This window comes from Alligator sinensis, unplaced genomic scaffold (genome assembly GCF_000455745.1).
Source record: "Alligator sinensis unplaced genomic scaffold, ASM45574v1 scaffold134_1, whole genome shotgun sequence".
Lineage (NCBI taxonomy): Eukaryota > Metazoa > Chordata > Crocodylia > Alligatoridae > Alligator > Alligator sinensis.
The window spans coordinates 897,656-915,517 of NW_005841920.1; the positions used below are offsets into that span (position 1 = coordinate 897,656).

Below are 17,862 nucleotides of genomic sequence, written 5' to 3' on the forward strand. Positions count from 1 at the left end.
CATAAACTAAAGGATGAAGTGTTTTCAGATCCAACAACGTTCTTCAACTCTGACCCTCTTTCCATTGAGGAAACTATTTAATAAGTACAGCATGGTAGCATATCATCTGAAGTTGCAGTGGGACTGATAGATATGCCTTCTGTCCAAATAAAACAAAGCAGGGCTTTGGCTTTTTTGACCATGGGACATTCTTCCAGAAAGAAGGATTGCTGGGAACAGATGGGATCCACCTGACAAGGAGAGGGAAGAGCATCTTTGCAGACGGGCTCGCTAACTTAGTGAGGAGGGCTTTAAACTAGGTTTGCCAGGGGATAAAGACCAAAGCCCTGAGGTAAGTGGGAGACCTGGAGGAAGAGCAAGCAGGATGCAGCAAGGGGGCGGGAGTGCGGGGGGGCTCTCATACTTCCTGAGAAATCAGGGCAATTAACTAGTTACCTCAGGTGCTTGTACACGAATGCATGAAGCCTGGGAAACAAGCAGGAAGAACTGGAAGTCCTTGCAGTCATGGAACTATGATGTGATCAAAACAACAGAGACTTGGTGGGAGTGCACATGACTGGAGCACTGTCATGGATGGGTACAAACTGTTCAGGAAGAACAGGCAGGGGAGAAGAGGAGGAGGAGTTGCACTTTATGGAAAGGGAGCCATTTGATTGTTCAGACCTCCAATATGAAACTGGAGATTGACCTTAACCCAGAGTCTCTCAGCAGGCCTGAGGGGAGAGCAACAAGGGTGACATTGTAATGGGAGTCTACTACAGACCACCAGACCAGGAGGAAGTTGTGGATGAGGCTTTCTTTAAATAGCTAGCAGAAATTTCCTGATTACAGGACCTGGTTTTCATGGGGGACTTCAATCACCCTGAAGTCTGCTGGGAGGGCAATACAGCAGTGCATAGGCAATCCAGGAAGTTTTTGGAGAATACTGGGGACAAGTTCCTGGTGCAAGTGGTGAAGTGGCAAATTAGGGGTCATGCTTTTCTTGACCTGCTGCTCACAAACAGGGATGAACTGCTGGGAATTTAGTAGTAGATGGCAACTTGGGCAGCAGTGGCCATGAGATGACAGAGTTCAGTATCCTGAGGAAAGGAAGGAGGGAGAGCAGCAGAGTAAGGGAGCTGAACTTCAGAAGAGCAAACTTTGACTCACTCAGGGAACTCACGGGAAGGATCCCCTGGGAAGCCAGTCTAAGGGGAACAGGAGTCTGGAAGAGCTGGCTGTACTTTGACAAGCCTTACTGAGAGTGCAGGAACAAACCATCCCAATGTGCAGGAAGACTAGCAAGAACAGCAGAAGGCCAGCTTGGCTTAGCAGGGAACCCTTCAGCAAACTAAATCACAAAAGGCTAGCTTATTAGAAGTGGAAACTTGGACAAATAACTAGGGAAGAATATAAGAGCGTTGCTCGGGCATGCATGGATGAAATCAGGAAAGCCACAGCGCAATTGGAGTTGCAGCTAACAAAGGGATGTGAAAGGTAACAAGAAGGGTTTCTACAAGTATGTTGGTAGCAAGAGGAAGATCAGGGAAAGTGTGGGTCCTTTACTGCAGGGTTTCCCAACCACCGGGCCACAGCCGTGAAGGGTTGGCTGTCAGGCCATGGCACTAGCCCCGTTTCTGTAGACCCCCGCGATGAGGGAGGGAGTGGGGCTGCTGGGGCTGAAGCAGGCACAGGACGGAGCTGTAGTTTGCCTGGGAGGTGTAGGCAGCTCCTGCCGCTGCGTGCATCCTGGAAGGGCATGGGGGACCGGTGGGTAAGGTGCCCCTGGATTTGCGCAGGGTAGGCCGGGCTGGGGCCAGTACAGTGCAGGACTATTCCTGGGAGGAGTGCAGGACAGAGCTGCAGCTTGTCTGGGAGGCGTGGGCGGCTTCTGCCACCATGCACTGCTCATCCAGTGCTCGCCTGTTCATATGGCAGCTCCCACTGCTGCTCTGACCGCTTGTCTGGGAGGGCTTGGTGGGAGGGCATGTACCCTCAGATCTGCACGGGGCAGGCAGGGCGGGTCGGGGCTGCACTCCAGGCAGGCAGCGGCAGCACTGGGAGTGGGGGTTATGGCGATGGGTGACTGCTATCCTCTTCTTATGGTCCTCCAGAGCTGTTAATGTAGTGACTGGGAATTTTGATGTAGTGACATCAGGAATAGCCAAGCACAGACTAACCATGGCACTTCCCCCAGTACTTTATTTGGAAGGGGCAGGGAGGTGAGCAGAATGATGTCCCTTCACCCCCATCCCCTGCAGGAATCTTTGCTATGAGAGGTTCAGCATTTCATCCAGTAGCATATCTGGGTGGGGAGGAGGAGGAGGGAACAGGGCACTAGGAGTTGCTCCCTGGAAGCCCTAGCCATGGGGGTTGTTGCATCTGGTGTCCCCCAGTAGCAGCAGCCCGAGACAAAGCTGCTACAGCAGCAGCCGCAGCTGTTGCTTGAGTGCAAAGAGCAGGGACAGGTAAGACTGCCCTGTCCCTGGCAATGGTCTGTCTAATCCTTACTCCTCCTGCCCCAGACACAAAAGGAGCTAACTATTTCTCTGCATCTGTTTCTGAAAAACCACAACATGAATTTAGAGTTTTGGTGATAAATTATAAAATGGTAGAGCCTGATAACTGTCAAGAAAAGGGAAAATGTCTATGTGATGCAGGGCAGCATGCACACTAGAAGCAGAAGCAGTATAGCCATCTTAGTGCAATGCTGCATCAAAGTTAATAAATACATGCTGCTATGTCTGACCTTATTAGGTACATCAGTGCTGCCTATACTGCTTTCAGTTCTGAAGCTTGCATGAGCAGAGCTAGTATCTCAGCATAAGTGCTGGCTTGGGCCACAATGACATATTCAGTGTGCAAAGAGGTCACAGAACTACCAGAACTGTGATTTGCAGGGAGGATGAGAATGGTTTATTGGTAACTGGACAGGAGATTGTGGGTTAAGATGTATGAGGGCTAAGCTAGGATGTCAGATAAAAACTTTAAAATACAATGAAATAACGCATGAACTTTAGAGCAACAGCTGCATAGGTAAAGACTGGAAGGTGCCAAAGGTTCAGCAATTAGGAAGAAAATTACATAGACAGACACAACAAAACTCATGAATAACATTTCAGACATAGCCAAAAAACAGAGAAAGCAGCCTCTCTCAATTCCTCTTCTATAGAGTACCCAGTCACTCTCCCAATACTACATCTTCTGCAACCTTTATCTAACAGATTCTAATACTTTATTTGTGAAAATTCCAGACTATTTGCAGTTAAAGATTTTTTAAAAATTACTTTTTTCCTCTTCGTATGATCCTCCAGAGCTGCTACTGTACCGAGATTCTAGCCTGTGATGCTGGCGGTTCAGATTACTGTTCAATCCACTGTAGATGTCTAGGTGTACATAGCTGCAGGAATGAACACACTAGTGCTAGTAACAGGCATATTTATGGTAAAATGATTTAGCTATTCAGTGCTTTAGTGTAAGATAGCTCATTTCAAGGTAACTATATATAATGCAAAAGAATTTATCAGCAAAGACCATTCATAAAAAAATATTTCATGTAGTAGCAAATTAAACTTCGTCCCTCTATTAAATCTGTCAGGAACTGATTCCACATTGCAGTAATGCCAGCTTAGGCATCTCAACTAGTCAGTTCACTGTGAAAATATATTCCATCAGAACAACTGCATTAATATGTAGCTGAATACGATGTTTATGTAATGTGCATATTCAATAATACATACATAATAAATTATGCTTTTGTAGTAACACCATAAGCACTTACTGACTTTCTTAAATGTTAATATTAGATCTTATTGGTCAAAGGTAAATATTAACTGAAGTAAAACCAAGGTTAATCATTTCAAAGGAAATGAGAGAGTTATGACTTCAGAGTTTAATAGACATTTTGCAAATCCCAATGAGCTTACTCAAGCTGATCTTACTCTTCACTAAAACAGTGAAGTCAATATTGACGTCTAGTGAAGAGCAAGATCAGCTTGAATTAGCACACCTATTCATGACAAAAATCCTCATTTCACTTCATACTGTAGAGAAGGGCTGCATGATGAACTCTAAAAGCACAATTTCCAAAGACAGGAAGACTCCATTGGCACCAGCACTTAGGCTACTTTAAAAGGACCCAGCACTCCATATGCCCCAAAGGGCCATATCATGGACCAGATCACAGAAAGCACCACTGTAGATACCTGGATAATGTATCTGATAATGTAGCTGAGAAAGGCTGTGAGAGTTTAGCCAGACCTTCTGAACTGTTCAAGTTACCTTGAAGATCTCTACAGCCCACAGGGCAGCAGGGCAAGAGAGTATCTACAAGCCATCTTTTATTTCCCCCTTCCTTGTGGATTTCGAGTTTGGTGCTGCACCTCTTAAAGGCACAATTCAGAATATTACAATTAACGTCTTCCCTAAAAATAGCTGTAAATCATGAAGAAAGTTATACCTGTATGAGTATTAGCATTCTGGAATAAGAGTGTCCACACAGGAACTTATACTAGTATACATAAATAGTTAAAATTCTTGCAGAACAGGGCTTGGCAACACTTTTAGCTGAAGTGTCGAAAAAACTTCAACATCTACTTTGTAAGGTACCAGAGTGCTGGCATGCTAGAAAAACACAACTGGGGTTAGGGGTAGGTGGCAGGACACATTGAATATTAATATAGTTAATAATCATACATGTTGGGGGGGGGTTGTTTTGTTTGTTTGTTTTTACAGTAAATACCAGCTTTTCTAAAAATTCTAAAGCTGGTGACAATAATATAAAATAATAAATAAAACAAAACTTCATATACTACCTTTGCTGTTGTGTATTCTTTTTTTTTGTTAAGCATGTTGTGATGAAGGAGAGAGAGAAAGAAGAAAAAAACAGGACAGAGAAAATGGAGAGAGAGAAAGAGGGAAAGAAAGGAAAAACGAAAGAGAGAAAGAAAAGAGAAAAAAGGAGGAGGGAGAACAAACCAGACACACATGAACACACACGGAGAACCAGACACACTGAGAACCACACATGCACGCACACAGAGAACCACACATGCACGCACACAGAGAACCAAACATGTGCACAGTAGAACCACGTGTGCAAATAGAACCAGACACACGTGCACACATGCCCAGAACCAGACACACAGATGCACATGCACACAGAAAACCAGACGCACAGAACCAGATACACGCGTGCAACCAGGCTGCTGGGCTGCAGGACAAAGACTGACCTGATGATGTCCTGGGCCCGCCACAGCCCTTGTGCTTCTCTGGGGAGCTGGCCCTTGGCTACAGTGGGAAGGAGGCAGCGCAACAGGCTGGGAGGAGGGGAGTGGGGGCTGCACAATCCTGGCCTCACTACTCTCACCTCAGGCTCTTCTCAGCCAAGTGGCTCCGATGCCGCTGCAGCAAGGAGCGGAGTCGATGGTGCTGCTCCCTGCCCCGCAAGCTGCGGCTGCCCCTGGTATGGCAGGGCTGGTGGCCCCCCGTCCCACAGTGCCCCCCTGTTCTCCCCACCCTTTGCTTCCCCACGTGCAGGCACATCCCTCCCTGGCAGCCTGAGGGAGGATGCATCAGGGCAGCCCAGGCAGAGTGATAGTAGGTGCTGCTAGGCAGGAGGAGGCAGGGGTGTTTGGAGCCTGCCTCACTGGCAGTGGTACAGCGAGAGCTGTAGAAGGGGCTTCTCCCCTGCCCCTAATAGTAGCTCCTCCTGAGGGCTCCTCAGGCAGCATCTCCTCCTGAGTCTAAACAGCCGAGAGCAGCAACTTAAAAAAAAAAGAAAAATTTAAACAATTTCTCTGGCACACCTCCGGATGTGCCAAAGAAAATATCTCCACATGCCACTAATTGGCATACATGCTGGGGGCTGCCTATCCCTGTTATAGAATAAGAGTTCATACTCTCTTACTTATTACTGGTAAACAAACTGGTTTAATTATTCCAGTACAATTAGGCTCGTAAAGTTCCTGTGCAGACAAACCCTTAAAAATGCCACATACTCTATCACATTGACAGTGTAGTAGCATTATTTTAAGAGCTTTCGTCGATCTCAACAGAAGTGCCACACAAAACTAGTCCTAGTATTCTAAATACAAAAATACAATAGAGATCAATAAGTTATATACTGCTGATCCAATAAAACAATCAGAAAAGTGATTTGCACATGTGATGTTTGACTGCAAATCTAATATTGTACACTGCAAACTTAAGGGTATGTCTATACTGCAGTTAAGGTGTGACTATCACAAAGATAAACACATATAAGCCTAGCTTTAACCTATCTAGATTAGGCAGTAATAACTACGTAGCCACAACTGTATGAAGACTGGTAATCACCACAACACTTATTCAGCTTTTCAGGTGGGTTTTGCAGCCAGTATTGAATTTCATGCTCTCATGGCTGTCTTGTTGATGGCTCCTGAGTCAACCAGTTTAAAACTGAATACAAGCATGTCTATGTAAGATGCAGTCACACCTTACTTGCAATGTAGACACAGTACAAATCATCCGGATGCAGTTTAGTTGCATTAGTTACCAGGTTAGTTGCAATAGTAATCTAGGTATTTTTGCTTTAATACTTACTTCTCCTCAATACTGTCTTTAGCATGCTTATTCTCAGGATTGCTATCTGTGGGAGCTACCATTGTATTGCTACTGGAAGTGGTACCTGTAAATTAAGGACAAGGAGAAAAAAGTTAAGAGTAACTTGAAAGGGGAATTCCCTTCCCTCCAAACACAAACAAAACAATACAAAAACAACCTTAAGCAATGCATAAGGATTGTTGTAAATTAATTTATCTGCAAATCCTGGGTCTATATTTTCTTTGAACTGGGCCCCTGGCACACGTTCAGTTAAAGGCACCATGAGATCTGACCCCTGATCCCAACTTGGGGAAGGGGCAGAGCTAATTTGTGGTACTGAAAAGATTGCTTCCCCCCCTTCCCCCCCACTGCTCTCTTGCATACATCTCTAAAATGTAGGTTTCAGTGGGATCTGCCTCAACAGTTAGTTCAGCATGTAACGAATTAGAACAGAAAAAACTTAAACCTGTACTGAGGCTGCTATAAATTATTTCTTGTTAGGATGGACCTGAAGTCTGTCTATAAAATATGGGACTTTACTGAAAAGAAATTTGGAACCTTAGTACAGCTGCTTCTGCCATTCCCTGTACAATGAAGCATGTCAAATTTTAAATTGTGTGCAATGTGTTAACTTTCCCTCCACAAACCTTTTCACTGTTTCAGGAACAAATGTTTATAAGTTATTATTATTATTTAATGCTATATGTATGTTAGGTGCTTTACAGATAGACAAGATGACATGCGTGAGATTATGTGCTGAACCTCAGAGAGGCAAAGCACAGAATTTATTCACTGTTCAGAGTAAAGAGAAGTAGCTATTATGGTTGCCCAGGCTGCTCTGAAGAGCTCTCTTCCACAGAGCTCAGTGTAAACCAGGATTGTGCAGGTAGCATTTAAGTGTCCTTTTAAATCTTCAGATTCTTTTTTGTTGGATTCAAGAAGAGTAAGTCCCTAGATCCATTGGCCCCACCTTAATTTAATTTGCCTATGTGCCCATGCCATTAAATTACCAACTTAAAATAAATCTATATAAGCTTATGTAAGAATTCCTGCATGTTCAACTTATTAAAAAAGAAAAAGAGAGCAAATATTGAGTGTAGACAAGACCCAGCAGACAAGATGCATGCAAAATTGATGCGTGCTAAATCAGTAATCTTTTAAAGTCAATCTTCTATTCTTTAACTTTAGTGAGAACTTCAGGTGCACAAAAATGGCAAGGTAATAAAATTTATTTTTAATTAGAGACTATATTTTGTATCTATTATGGAATCAGAAAAAATAAATGCCTTAAACTTTGATCATACAAGTTATAAGATGACCATAACAGCTTTGTGGGGAATTGTTGGCTCTGCATATTAGAGCAAATATGGGAAAGTGCTTGTTTGTAACTCCCCTGCAACTGCTTCGCTCACCACGGCCTTGAAGATAGCAGAAAAAAAAGTAGGTGCTTGATCTCCCTGAGAAAACAGAGTGCTTGCTAATTATCTTTGACTGTTTCCTCTGAGAATTTTTTTTGGCAATCATGTCCTGTGTAACAGTCTGTTTTTAAAAGCTTATATAAACTGCATGATTCTGTTTTGGAGGCGGAGACCTCCTTGTATTGCTGGTGAGTCCATGTACTCTGAGCTCTCCCCCACGGTACTGGGGATCTGAATAAAGCTTCTACTGACCTGACCCCAAAGTCTACACGTGTTTTTCCATGACACTATGTATACCCCTTTGTATTTGGGGTAACTAACTCACAATTATATATTAACCTCTGAAATACAGTAATAACCCAGTAAAATTAATTTTTACCTGAAGTGACAGAAGGAATTTTGTAACTGGAAGTGATGCGGTAATATGGTGGATTATCCATATGAGTGACTCCAGAGCTGACTGGATCTGTAAGCTGTAGTTCACTCACCAGTTCTTCCAATAACTGCATTGTTTTATCTCTACCCAAATAGACAATTACTTTCTTTACCTACAATTAAAGAATGAAAGGCAAATTTAATGTCTTATTTTAGTAACTTATGTTTAAAAACAGGGAAAAAAAATACTATGAGAGGCACACCATAAGCCTTTCCCTTTAGAAACACACCATCTATTTCTTATTGTAAGGGAAGACTTGCATAACCCATTCTAGTTTAATAATACAGGCAAGAGCTATCTAAGCAGTTCTAGATTATTAACTGCAATAAATATTAGAACTATGACAGAGATAAGATGCTTTACTGAAATTTCATAAAAGTAAAAAAAAAAATCTAATGTCCTTACTTGCAAGATGTTGGTTTATTAATACAAACATGTTTAAAGTTTTATATAATTGGATTTTTCACCATTTTTGCCAGAGTTTATATTTTTCTAATTCATTTTAAATGGAATATGAAAACGCATGGTTTTTAACCAATTTCACTTTCAGGTTCTCCTGATTAAATAGAACAAGTATAAAGTGGTAGATGGATGGAGTAGACAACCTTCTGTGCCTTTTCTACCCCTATGACATTATGATCCATACAGTAAATTAATAATGTCTTAAGATCATAGAAAAGCAGGGCTGGAAGGACTTTATGGGGTCCCCTAGTCCAGCCCACTGCTCAAGGCAGGAACATTCCCGACTAAGCCATCCCAGCCAAGTGTCTGTCTAACTGGCTCTTGACAATATCCAGAGATGGAGATTTCAAAACTTTTCTAGGTAGCTGGATTCAATGCTTGACCACTCTCCTAGTCAGAAAGTGTTTCCTAATCTCCAACCTAAATTTCCTCTGCTGGAATTTGAAGCCATTGCTCCTAAGTCTGTTCCCTACAGGGACAGAAAAAGCCCATCTTTTCTCTGCTAAAAGGTCCTAACCACTTTTGTCACTCTGTGCTGCATTCTTACCAATCTGTTCACATCCTTCCTGAAGTGGAAGACACAAAACTGGACACAGTACTCCAGATGAGGCCTCACCTGTACTGAATAGCACAGAAGAATCACTTCCCTTGATTTGCAAGACCCTCCTGTTAATACCCAGTATACTGTGGGCTTTTCTTTTCTTTTTTTTGAGAACAAGAACAAACTTTTGGCTCATATTCAGCACTGTCCTTCTCTGAAGTACTACAGCCTAGCCCGTCATTCCCCATCTGTATTTGTGCATTCAGATATCCAATCCCAAGTGCAGGACTTTGCACTTGTCTTTGTTGAATCTCATCTGACTGACTGCAGACTCCAACCTATCTAGGTCATTCTGAATCCTAGCCCAGCCCTCTAGAGTGTTTGCAACTCCACCCAATTTGGAGTCATCCACAAATCTATTAAGCATGTACTCAGTTCTATGGTTCAAATCACAAAGATATTAAACAATACTGAACTCAGGACAGACCCTGGACAACCCACTTGATGTCTCCTCCCAGCCACACATCGAGCCATTGATGACTATTCGTTGAGCACATGATCCAACTAGTTATGTACCCACCTTACAATACTTTCATCTAGTCTGTATATCATTAGCCCCTTAATGAGAATGTCATGGGAGACCATGTCAAAAGCTTTACTGAAGTGAAGGTATATCATTGTCGCAGAGCACCTCGGTGCTCTGCTCCTAGAGAGGAGAAACTGCCAGGGAGAGAGAGAGAGCCCTGGCAGGTCATAACGAGCCCAGCGGAGTGTTGCCAGGGTAACGAGCCCAGCTGCGAGTTGCCGGGGCAACTAAGGAGAGCCAGCTGCCTGTAGGAGGCAGGGCCTGGCCCTTATAAAGCCCAGGGCTGAGGCCAGGCTGGCAGTTCCCTGCCAGCAGCCAGAGGGGCAGGAGCTCCTGGAGCTAGGAGGTGAGCGATGTAGGAACCGCTCTAGCTGAGAGAAGTATGGCAGCTCTGAGAGGTTTGAGCACCATGGTTTAGCCAGGCGGCTGGGAGTTAAGTTGTTACAGCCAGAGAGCATGTGTTTAAGTTATAGCAAGTTGTATGCGGGGTACGTAGACCCCAGCCCCAGAGAGGGGCAGCTATGAGATGCCCCAGAGGGGGCATGACGAGCTCCAGAAGAGGGCACTAGCGCAACCAGTGAGTTGCGGGCGGGGAACAGACCCCGGGTTGTATGCGGGGTACGTAGACCCCAGCCCCAGAGAGGGGCAGCTAGGAGATGCCCCAGAGGGGGCATGACGAGCCCCAGAAGAGGGCACTAGCGCAACCAGTGGGTTGCGGGCGGGGAACAGACCCCGGGTTGTATGCAGGGTACGTAGACCCCAGCCCCAGAGTGGGGCAGTATTGAGAAGCCCGAGGTGGGCACGGCAAGCCCCAAAGAGGGGGAGTGCCATATTGGTCTATTGAGAAGCCCGAGGTGGGCACAGTGAGCCCCGAAGAGGGGGAGCGCCATTGTAGAGAGAGCCTGGGAAGCGGGCGTGCAGACACACCAACGTCTATTACATCAGCGAGGCTTGGGGCGTGGTATTAGGGGCTGGTAGGAGCCACGCGTAGCCCATACGGCTAGGGTGCCTGAGGAGCACCCATTATACTGGGGGACCCCCAGGGGGTCCGAGAACATACGGGGACAGAGGTCCCGGCTATCCGTGCCCAGGGAGTCGTAAGGCAGCCTCCCAACCTTATTCAACAGCAAAGACATGGCGGGCTAGAATCGAGGGTGCCCTTGGGCCGAATTGGCACGGAGAGAGGGCCTTAAGGAGATCACGGCCCTCCTGACGGACCCCGCCGTGACAACCATGTCTACTGTTCTCCTTCATCCACAGAGCCTGTCCGCTCCTGATAGAAGGAAATCAGGTTGGTCAGACATGACATGATCTTGGTGAATCTGTGGTGGTTCTTCCTGATCACTTTGTTCTCCTCTAGGTGCTACACAACAGATTCCTTGAGAACCTGCTCCATAATCTTGCCAGGTATTGAGGTCAGACTGACAGGTCTGTAATTCCACAGATCTATGATTCTATCCTCCTTACCTTTCTTAAAAATGGGCACTATATTTGCCCTTTTCCAATCATAGGGCCTCTCACCCAACTCTCCATGAGTTCTCAAATAGGATAGCCAATGGCTGTGAAATTACATCAGTCAACTCCTTTAGTAACTTGGGGTGAATCCCAACTGGCCCTGCTGCTGACTTGTTACATTGGGACAGCTTGCTTCTGCACCCTTATTATGGCCTCTTTAAAGTGCAGCCAGCATTCCTGGGCTCCTTTTCCCTTCAGACTTGCTTCCCAGGGGAACTTGCCCACCAGTTCCCTGAGTTTATTAAATCTATTTTTCTGAAGTCCACTACCTTTATGCTACTGGTCTCCCTCCTTCCTCTTCTTAGGATCTTGAACTCTGTGTCATGTCAGGGTCCCTGTCACCCAGGTTACCTTCCACATTCACATTCTTAATTACTTCCTCCTTGCTTGTGAGCAGCAAGTCAAGAGCTTCTCCCCAGTTGCCTTCTCTATCATCTGCATCAAAAAGTCATCTCCGATACATTCTAAGAATCTGCCTACCTGTCCTTCTTGAACAAGTTGTGCCCATCTATGACAGCACTTCAGTCATGTGAACTTTCCCACCATACCTCTGTAATCCCAATAACATCATAATTCTGTGATTGTATGAGAACTTACAAGTATTCCTATTTAGTCTCCAGGCTTCTCACGTTAGTATATAAGCATTTCAGGTATCTAACTGATTGTCCTATCTTCTTCCTGAGAACAGTGCTAAGGCTTCCACCATTGCTTCCCCTTACTAAGTTTTATCCAGGTCTTCTAACTCTTTACTTAACTCTTGGCTTTTCTACCATCCCTCAGTGAACCCAGTTTAAAGCCTCCCTCACTAGATTAGGAAACCTGTACATGAAGACACTCTTCCTTCTCATTTGTTCATCTACTTGATAATCCCTGGCTGACATGGTTTATTCAAGGATATTACCACCCACAGCACTACAGAGCAGGTGTTCCCTAGGAAGTCTTAAAACACATAAGTGCCAAAGTTGGTATAGAGCCATCTCGAGGATGAGACTATAACTAACTTAACTATGTCCTCCATGGCTTTCCTTCTTAGGACATGTAAAAGAAACTGGGTATAAATGAAACTCTGACCTAAATTTTTGTTGAACAAAACATTGTATTTATTGTTGCCAAAATTACAAGACATTTTCCCTTTGAAAGTGTGACAAGAAGGATCAATCTAGACTGATCAAGGGAAAAATGACTGCATTACTTTTTGATAACAGGCTACAGGTATTATCATTATCACAGGCCAACTAGGTAAAATTCAAAAGAAAAAAAATCAAATTACATATAAGCAAAAGTTTACTACCATCACATTAAGCCAAAAGGCAGAGAGATGTGAAGAATGGGAACAGACACTATAGTTGCTTGCTAGCTTTGTATCTACACATGTGAACATATACTGAAAAGTAGAAAACATTTTGCAGTTCTCAGGTGTCATGCTGCAATTCACTAGGGATGGACAACCTGTGTCATGTGTGTCACTTATGGCAGAAGGAACCACTGAGTGGTATGCAAGGCTTGGGCTGGTAGGAATGTTATCTTTAACATGGCAGCTGTGCCAGTTCCCTTTGCTACAGCAGGGGCAGCTCAGCTATAGAAGCTGGGCAGCCCTGCACTCTTTAGTGTATGGTGGGAAGGGGTTAAACAGAATCACAACATCCCCCCACCACCCTCCAGTATTTTTGTCATGCAAGGCACAGCACCTTACCCAGTAGTAAAGGGGAAGCAAACAAGGCACCAGGGAGCACCCATGGGAACCCACCTTGTGGGTCTGCTGCAGCTAGCTGTAGAGCTGGCAGCAGGATCAGAGTGGTCTATTTAATAATCTTCAATGAAGAGTTGCTACACATCAAATCAAAATTTAAAAGTAAGGGTATGATGGAGAACTGCAGTATCAAACACTTACATAAGGCAAGAGACTTGGCTCACTATTCACTCCACAGATGCTGATCAAAAAGTGCAGAATTATTTTCAGATTCTTTGGCCAGCTGTCTGCTAGAGTAGTCCAGACATTTTCTATCTCTGACCATGCCACTTCATCACCATACTAGAAAACAAAATTAGGATATCCTTATGTAAATTCTGATAACAATACCACAATAACTACAGATTAAGGATCTTCCACCAAATAAATCAAGCAGAAGGTAGGAAACAGTGACACCTTGGAGACTTAACTAGCTCACAGAGGCAGCAGTGGTGGCAGTGGCAGTAGGGCAAGCAGCTGCAGACCAGGTGGCATCTCACTGCCATGGCAGCAGGCCAAGAGGCAGAAGGACAAGCTAGGGCTGCATGGGCACAGTCCTCACTTGCTCCTCCTCCCTTCCCAACCCTGCTGCTGATGGCCATGTCCACAGGGGTCCCAGGGCCTTGGCAACTCATGCTCACCCCTGACCACAACCACTGAACTCCCTGGTACATTGGTAGCTTAGCAGGCCACATGGAATGGCTCTGTATGTTTGCTTTAGCCGTTGTCATACACCAAAGCTTCCATGTGTGCTCCTCCTTTTTAATACATTCCTCATGTTTATTGGAGGATCACTACAGCAAGCAAAGTAACAAGTTGTGTACAAAACATGCCTGCCAGCTATTCAAATTTGACTGGAACTTTTCTGAGTTTAACCAATTCATTCCATCTACTGACAGTCCTGACCAATGTTGCGGAGACTTGTGGCTGCCAAGTTCCAGAGATATTTAATTGTGAAATGCAACCTCTCCCTACTAAGAGCTAGTAATGCTAGAACTCACTCTTACCTTCACCTTATCCCTGTTGAGTCTGCTGTAATAGGAAAAATAACTGATACTGGGAAAGTGGACAGATAACTACCAGCAACAGGATCTACAAATCTACCTTACTTAATGTTGCAGAGATTAGAAGAGATAGGAGAGGAAAGATCCCCTCCACCAACATTCACAGAACCTAGCGTTTCTGGGGAAGGGGACAGATGCAGTCTGGGATGCAGTCAGTTTACCTGAAGGCCAGAAGGGAAAGAATGACTGAGGAGAAAATACAGCAAGAGAGGACACAAACAACAAAAAACCTCACAATCTGGAGAAACCAACCTGATTTTCAATATTTTTATAATTATAATTATATGAACGGATCATCTGTTTACCTAGAAAGCTACACTTTGGGACAGCAGTTTGGAACCACAGATCATTGAGATAGTCCAATTTAAAACAACCTTGCATGCAATGAACTTCATTTAATATTCCTCAGAACGCACACAAAAGCTTTTTTCTAGACACCTGTTTATTTGGAGAACTGGTTTTTGAAAATGATTTTTGCATAAACAAAGGAAGAATTTTCTGCTACTTAAGGCAGCTTGCCAATTAAAACTAATTGGTATCAAGCGCCCTACAGAGTATCTCCTCCGACTCTTGATTTAACAACCCAGTGAAGCAAATAATATGGAACACTATATGATTGATGTTTACCTTTGCTGTCATATACATCAGATTATTTAAAACCATAGCAGTAGCCTGTGGTGATCCCCAGCCTTCTCCTCGTAGCCAGCGTCTGCTGTTCACCATTAGCTCTCTGTCTTTCAAGGAATCATCTTCATCTTCATCTTGTCGTCGGATGGTTGGCAATGGTTTCAAATCTACCAACTCAATGTTGTTCATCCATGGTAGCAAATAATGTAGCATCACCTGTCTTCCAGCAGGATGTGCTGTTTGAATTCGCTGGCTTACCTCTGTCATTTAAAGTAAATTGCATATATAAAAATGCAAATCTGTAAATATTACTAGAAATGTTTCTGTATGACATATTTATAGTTTCAGTAATTCACACTAAACTTTTGTTTAAACAACTAGAACAACTTTTTCCCAATAATCCTAATAAAAGCAATGGGTTTCAATTAAATGGATTCTTTGCTACACAAAATTACATTTTAAAGGTCAAATACTGCGGATAATAAGTTTCCATTTTAAACTGTAGTAAAATGTTCTTTGTTAAATAAATGTGTGTTAATTAAAAATAAACAGAAAACCAATTAATGTGTTGTTTTCATATTAGTAAATTAAAAAGAAATAAGGAAAACAGTTTTGTCATTGTTTTTTCATTTTATAACTGACCGAGTTTGTTAAACTAAGAGGAACTTCTTAGTATCTCTAAAATTGGTATGGGTCTCGAGTCTGTAGAGGCTTACACATATACTTGAAATCAGCAGGTGAAATCCTGGCCCCCTTAAGTCAATGGCAAAACTCCCATTGACTTCAAGAGGGCCAAGATTTTACCTAGTATGTAAAATTAGGCATGTGCATTAATATTCCCAGGATTAGTGCTTTAACAAATACATGTGACTTCATGATTCCATCAGTTCAAAGAATAGCTGTCCTTTCTCTACAGAAAACTTAATAAAGCAGTCTCTTTCCTTAAGATAACCAGTCTTAGTGGCAGCTCAAAAATACGTTAAGAACAAAATAAAGAATGTTTTACTGTGTAGTTTCATAATCTTTCTAAAGGAATTGCCTACATTCGTCTGTATAGCTTTGCAGAGACCTCAGAAAGACTTGTTTGAAATCTAGACTTAAAAAATAAAAAATATATTATTTGGGCACTGCTCCCGCATGCTAGGTATCCAACCAGGGATAGCTCGCATATTCAGCTGTGCTCTCGAGTCTTCAGCAGCCTGGGGAGTCTGCAGGGCATGCTGGGAAGTGTACAAGGGCTTCCCCTTCCTACTGGCCTCAAGTGATGCAAGTCCCTGCTCCCCAACACACCTAACAGTGAACATCTGTTCAGTTCAAACGCACTGTAACTGATAGCGCTTTAGTAAAGTGTGGGGGTCAAAGTGCTTTTGCCATGGGCTTTTTGAATGTCTGTACTTATCCTTACGTAACAATGAAATGAACCAAAATTAAAAAAACATGGACAACTTAAAAAAATGTTTTGTACATGTCTCTCTCTCAAACTAAGACGGAGTAAGTGAAAATAACACGCAGCTATTTTATATTGGTGGTCTGCATGACCAATAAGTGAATTACAGAGACTGTAAAGGGGAACTGACATAGCCTAAATCAGTGGCTCTCAAACGTTTTAGACTTAGGGCACCCATCAGAAAATGCTGGCTCTTAGCTTCAGTCTTTTTGACTGTGGAAAAAATAACTGAGCAATTTAGTGGCTTGAAGTTGCAGCAAACTAAGTTTAGATTGGATATCTAGAGTAGTGAGGTAGTGGAACAGACTGCCTAGAGAAGTTGTAGACTCTCCATCACTGGAGGCATTCAAGAAGAGGTTGCACAGCCACAGACACTGGTCAGGGATAATCTAGGCACAGATATGCCTATGTTCTACTATAGGTATTTCCCATGCTTCTGGGCTTTGCTGGTTGCCTCCCTGCCCCCTCTTCCTGCTACATGTATCGGGGTGTTTATAAGCTGTCCTCAGAGGCACTAGGTGTTGGCTACAGTCAAGGCTGTGGACTTTGACTGGGCTGTGCCAATGGTCCTGCTAGGACCAAAGCCAAAGGTTCCTGGATAAAGGGTCTTGCTCCTCCACTCAAGGTCACGATCAATCACCATATTTGGGGTCAAAAAGGATTTTTTTCCCATGGTTAAACTGATATGGACTGATATTGGGGGGGGGGGAAGGGGGGTTGCCTCTCTCTGCAACAGGGGGGCATGTCCCTCTACCTGGGATCTTTTGAGTATATACTAACAACATTTTATAAAAGCAAGATATTGTCTGCCATACTTTCTCTGCTTTACCTGTGGCAGGTTAGATTTCATAGATATTAGGGCTGGAAAGGACCTTGGAAGATCATCAAGTCCAGACCCCCGCCTGAAGGCAGGAAGTCAGCTGGGGTCATAGGATCCCAGCAAGATAAGCATCCAAATTTTTTCTTGAAAGTGTTCAATGTAGGTGCTTGAACCACCTCCAATGGCAGGCTATTCCAGACCTTGGGGGCTCAGACAGTAAAGAAATTCTTCCTTTTGTCCAGTCTGAAACAGTCTTGCAGTAGTTTATAACCGTTCGACCTCATCATCCCTTGGGGCGCTCTGGTGAACAAACGTTCCCCCAGATACTGGTGGTCACCCCTGATAAACTTAGAGGTGGCCATCAGATCACACCTGAGCCTGCGCTTTTCCAGGCTAAAGAGCCCCATAGCTTAAAGCCTGTCGTCGTAAGGTCTGTTTTCCTGACCTCTGATCATGCGTGTGGCTCTTCTCTGGACTCTCTCAAGCTTCTCCACATCCTTTTTGAATTATGGGGCCCAAAACTGGATGCAGTACTCCAGCTGCGGCCTCACCAAGGCCAAGTACAAGGGGAGAATGACATCCCAGGATTTGCTGGAGAAGCATCTATGGATGCAAATCAGCGTTTTGGTAGCTTTACTAGCTGCAGCATCACACTG

At 43.8% G+C, this 17,862-nt stretch overlaps 1 protein-coding gene across 15 annotated transcripts in view; it reads right to left on the reverse strand.

The window, feature by feature from the left end:
- Window positions 1-17,862, reverse strand: part of FRYL (FRY like transcription coactivator) — a 307,800-nt gene that overhangs the window by 77,486 nt on the left and 212,452 nt on the right. For all 15 annotated transcript variants that reach the window (XM_025198387.1, XM_025198393.1, XM_025198394.1 and 12 more), the window contains 5 exons: window positions 14,940-15,199; window positions 13,411-13,551; window positions 8,359-8,527; window positions 6,562-6,646; window positions 3,267-3,379 (listed from right to left, as the gene is read on the reverse strand). In XM_025198387.1, coding sequence (XP_025054172.1) covers window positions 3,267-3,379; window positions 6,562-6,646; window positions 8,359-8,527; window positions 13,411-13,551; window positions 14,940-15,199 — 768 coding nt within the window. The remainder of the gene's footprint in view (window positions 1-3,266; window positions 3,380-6,561; window positions 6,647-8,358; window positions 8,528-13,410; window positions 13,552-14,939; window positions 15,200-17,862) is intronic.